The sequence below is a fragment of the Cupressus sempervirens genome, chromosome 6, assembly GCF_028749045.1.
Source record: "Cupressus sempervirens isolate cs-2001-9-10 chromosome 6, ASM2874904v1, whole genome shotgun sequence".
Taxonomy (NCBI): domain Eukaryota; kingdom Viridiplantae; phylum Streptophyta; class Pinopsida; order Cupressales; family Cupressaceae; genus Cupressus; species Cupressus sempervirens.
This window is the reverse complement of record NC_143123.1, coordinates 590,315,164-590,320,520: the sequence shown is the minus strand read 5'-3', so window position 1 is coordinate 590,320,520 and position 5,357 is coordinate 590,315,164. Positions and strand designations below refer to the sequence as shown.

Here is a 5,357-nt window from a genome sequence, read left to right as displayed (position 1 = left end):
CTGAAGGGAAGCCAAAGGGGTATCGAAGGGTTTCAAAAGAGGTATGAAAGGGGTGGTAAAGGGGTATCTAAGGGGTTGTAAGCAGTATCAAAGAAGTATTAAAGGGATGTTAAAGGGAGTTCAGTGTCAAAGGAAGTTGAAGTGCATAAAAGGGGACCCTGTTGTATGAATAGAGAGGTAGTTATTGAAGGCAAACATGTTGTATAGTATATATTATAATTTCTAATTGTTTTTATAGAACCTCTTTTATGTGTTATTCCCTCCATTTTCTTGCATGTGGCTTTCCCTATTTATATATTCAATTAAGAGAGAGTCATAGCTCTTCAAGTTACTTTTGCAAGTCATGTCTCATCACTTTCTAAACACTTCAGTTAACTCTATTTATTTGTTCTTTGTGAATCATAACAGCCTCATAATATGGGGATGTTATGATTATGTTACTAATACTAAATTATAATATTAATTATATATGATATTTACCATCTTAAAATGGAAGCACCCATCATTTAAGACCTTTTAACTCTCACCCTTTAGTGGTTTTGTCGACCATGGATGCATTTTTTCCCAATCGACTCTATTTCTTGCTCTAATAACTCTTTTCCAATTACACACACACACACACACACACACACACACACACACACACACACACACACACACACACACACACACACACACACACACATATTATGAAACCTCTAGGCTACCCCTTCTCATTGGTATAGGTCATCGAGGTTAACTTATACCCTAGGAATTTTTGATCTTGGATTAAGGTTTTCCTTAGAGATTTAGATTTTAAAATTGGTTAACCCAGTCAAATTTCTTTATTTTTAACTCAAAATTTAGTATAAAAGGAAGATTAGAAACCTGATTTTAAAATCAAAAGGCAAAGATACATGCATGGAGGACACTCAAGATATCATATTTCATAAGGAATTCAAGCATTCAAGGTATTATAAAGATTTGAAGATACTTTGTGAGCATTTCCTCTTCAGGGTTTGGCATTTTGTTGGCCATCAAGGGAGGAGATCTACATTGTGGCATTCATCTTCTTCTTACTTTATGCACATCTATATCCATATCTCCATGTTTCGGTATTGGTTAGATACATTGAATTTGTCAATATTCCCTGCATCCTTCATTAAAGATTCAACATCAACAATATTCAAGCATTGTAAAATCTTCATTAACATAGGTTTCATCAAGTAAGGTGAATATTTACATTTGTCTTACTTATTTACATGATTTTACATAATTATCTCTGTTGGGACTAAAAATTGCAAGTCAATTTTGAGTACGTTTGAGAAAATTGAGCCCTATAAACGCTTTTTGATGCACATGTACCCGGCTGTCAGTTTGAGGCCTAAGAGATGTTTAATGCTTCTAGCACCTTCCATTCAGCCTGTCTAAGCATTCCATGAAGTTAAATTTCCGTTCTGAGCCATTTCGTAAAGTCCTATTTTGAGCAAATGTCAAATCTGCATTTTTCACCTAGTGTCAAACAGTGACAAGAGGCCTTGTTTGCATTTGAATATCTTGCACCCAGAAATGTTTTGTGACTCACTACTTTGAGAATGTCTAGTGTTCATACCTGAGAACCTATGTTTTAGATTTTGAGTCATTTTGAGTTCGTTTGACTATGTTTTGAATCCCTCAAAGTTGGTCAGTTACTATTTTCATGCTTTTGCAATTAATTCTGAATTCTGGGAAGCCCTATTTGAAGTGTTATAATTTTGACCCAGTTGAGCAAAATGTGAAATTTCTTTTTGTGTTGTATTGTAGAGGTCAAAGACTTGTTAGGTTTCAAGTTTTAGCTTATGAAAAATCCGTTTGATCAGTTTTCAAACGGGATTCCAAATGGAATTTCTATGTTTTTATTGGTGTCAGCATTTGCAGATTTGTTGGAACCCCTGTTCATGACATTATATCTTGAAATCCATGATTGGTGGGATCGAATGGATTGTACCAATGTGTTGTCCTCCGAAAATACTTCAAGTGTGTCAGTTTTCAAGCTTTGATGAATCCTTCTCCACACTTTTCCACAACCATTTCATTTGCAAAATACATTTTTTTACTAATGTCCCCTATCTTGCAAATCTAGGTAGCCAACTTCAGATGCTCGCCAAATGCGTCCTGTGATTCATCATGAGCCCAAATCATAGAAGTACACTCCTCTCATGACAAAGTATCAATGCCCCAGATTCTAGATCCTCAAGTGTCCATTTGCCCAATTCTCAAAGCCAAATCCGAACCCATTTTATTGCTTTTTAATGTATTTGCTTGCAGGTAATCCGGAGAGGTCAACTTTGATGGTCAATATCTTTTGACTGGGAATTCGTCATGAGACGAGATTCGACATGGTAAAAGGTTATGGAACAAAGAATCAGTGTGCTAGTTTTTAAAGCTCGATCAGGTGTTTTGGTCAGTTTTTAAGGCTAATTAACGGACCTCCTGGCGCAAAGTCGACAAGTTGCAGATTAGTGATAAAATGAGTTTCAATTGATTGATCAATGTTCGAACTTGTTTCTAATTAGTATCATGGGTTCAATGGATCAGTTTTCCAATTCAGTTGTTCGAAAACAAAAAAAAATTTAGCCGGACCCACTTTAGGGTCCAACTGATTCCATCAGATCAATTGAGGATTAGATGTATTGCGAACAATAATCGAGCTGAATATGTGCAAGGGATTTCTAAGAAATGTGCATTAAAACATTGTGGGATTAGGGGATGAATGGATGTTTTAAGAATGTGTGGTAATGAATGCGGTGCATGGGTTGTGTTCTCTTTATAGGCTACATTTTAATAAAAGGAACAAATATTGCAAAGAATCAAAGGAAGAAAACCGAGCAACCAGTCCATTATTTGCATAGGAAGATCCATGCATAAAGGACAGTCTAGGCTAAAAAATCTCTATGGAATCAAATGTGATTCCAGTGCTATAATTTTTGTTTAAGAACACCTCAAACTTTCATTCATTCCTATGTCCATTCTATTTTTGATTAATGCAAATCATCTCCAATAAGAGTGATTCCTCGTAGGGCTTGTATTGAGTCACAAAAGGTGCAAGAAGGAACATCCTACTGCATGAAGAATGGGCAGGGGCATCTACATTTTGGCAAAGGGACAAATGTTATAATGCATATGATGGATGTTTTGTCCTAATGATATACATTACCCTCCTCTTCTGGTGTATTTTAATCTGTCATATATCAATGAAGTATTTTGAAAACTTATGTATTTGTCGGGTAACGTATTAAGGGCATGCAAAGTACAACCTCGCATTTGATCCAAAGGGGAAAAATTGTGAGGACAAAGCAAATAGAGGTCTACGCATTAAAAAGGAAGCAATGACACAAGGAAACCGCAGGATCAACATCCTATTGAAAGGGAGAACCCGCATACATAAAATCCACGCATTTAAAGCGTAGGGGATTTTTAAAGGAAAAACATGCAATTGAAAGAAGAGTCAACACATTTCAACAGAGGAGCTTCAAATTGAACAAGCCAGACCCCACACATCCCAAGAGGTTTTCCCTTAAGCAATCTAGAATTCATGCAACAGTTGTGGAAGCATTTGACATCAACAGCATTGCCAATGAGGTTTACAAGCACAATTTTGGGCATTCACCATGCCAGAGGAATATCCAAAGCTTAACTGCTGCTCAACTAGACAAGCTCAAGGCGAATGCATGGTTATTATCTCGTCCATGCCAGCCATATACACGATAAGGCCTATAGAAAGATGCTGAAGATGCTCGTGCATATTCTTTGTTAAAGATAATTGAACTTATTCCATCAATGTTGCACCCTCCAACCATGCTATTTGTGGAGAATGTAGTTGGCTTTGAGTCCTCGATAACACACAACCAATTGCTGGAGGTCTTAGGGAAAATTGGGTTTGTTACACAAGAATTCATCTTGAGTCCTCTTCAGTTTGGTGTACCATATTCTCGTCCTCATTACTTCTACCTTGCCAAAAAAATGCTCTTGTCATTTCCAAGGCTAGAATTGAATGGAGAGTTGGTCTTGAATTTCTGGCCACTTATTACAGAAGCTGAAGATACTTTAACTGATTCTCATGTATCTCTGAATGCTATAAATGGGAATGAGGTGGAATTGGATGGTCATACTTTATGCAAACCCATCAAGGATTTTCTTGAACTCCACAATTTCAGAAATAATGGTTGCAGTTGCATAGAAATGGATTCCTCAAGAGATTTTTGTGAAAACATGGCTGATGTGGAAGTTGATAACGAGTTAAAAGATGACTGCACTAAACAAGTATTTAATGAGATTGGTGAAAAAGAGATACTAGTTCATTCTAGCAAATTTTGCAGTTCGGAAGACTATGACGATAATGGGACAACTGCTAAAAAAATTCCAAATGGCTTTACCGTTCTTCAGGCCTGCAAGCTAGCTGGGGTCAATATCCCATGCTTTTGTTACCATCCTCATTTCTCCATTGCAGGAAATTGCAGAATGTGTCTCGTTGAGATGGAGAAAACCCCAAAACCTGTTGCATCTTGTGCAATGCCTGCACTTCCAGGTATGAAGATAAAGACGAATACTCCATTGGAAAAGAAGGCAAGAGGAGTGATGAAACTCTTGTTAATAAATTATCCTCTTGATTTCCCAATTTATGAAGCAAGGCAGAGAAATACTCCAACAGATTTATCCCACATTGCCCGTAGGATAGTCTTTATATGTCTTTAAATGTTTTTGCATGCCCATTGTGTTGTGTCAATAAGAGAGAAGCTCTTTTGAAAGCCGTGTGCTATGTGGGGCCCCATAGCCAATTTGGCTACAAAGGATAGTTGGTAGGTCACCCTGGAATAAAATTTAAACGAAGTTGCACTCGTGATGACATGGCAGGAAATCAAATCAGACGAGGAGATCGCGACACGTGCAAAATCCAACGATAGTCATTATCTTGCTATGGGAAAGTTGCACGAGAATTACCATAGCGACATGGTGAGGATTGATGTGGCGCTGACATGGACAGACATGGTGCTTATGTAGACAGAGGAAGGAGATCGTGCCATGTGGCACATTTAGTGGTCCTCGCTATCTTGCCAAGCAAAAGTTGCACGAGAATTACCATAGCGACATGGCAAGGGTTGATGTGGTGACGACACATGGTAGCAGGTCCCAGAGATGGTGACATGGCACTCAGCAGCAGGGTGGTGACGGGGTAGTCATACGGGAAAATCATAGAGTGGCACATGGCCTAGTTAAACTTGGGTTGTCCCAAAATTTGAAGGGGGTGGAAAAACTTAAAATGATTTTAAAAATATCATTTAAAAAAAAAATTCAAAAAAGAGGTTGACGTGTATAAATTTGAATAAAAAAGAAATTTA

At 37.6% G+C, this 5,357-nt stretch overlaps 1 protein-coding gene across 1 annotated transcript; it reads left to right on the top strand.

The window, feature by feature from the left end:
• The first annotated feature begins 3,212 nt into the window (after window positions 1-3,212).
• On the top strand, window positions 3,213-5,019 carry LOC149553631 (tRNA (cytosine(38)-C(5))-methyltransferase 2-like). Its single transcript, XM_089790354.1, is given in 3 exon segments — window positions 3,213-3,245; window positions 3,484-4,584; window positions 4,873-5,019. Coding segments are annotated over 3 exon segments (1,281 nt in total).
• Window positions 5,020-5,357: the final 338 nt, after the last annotated feature.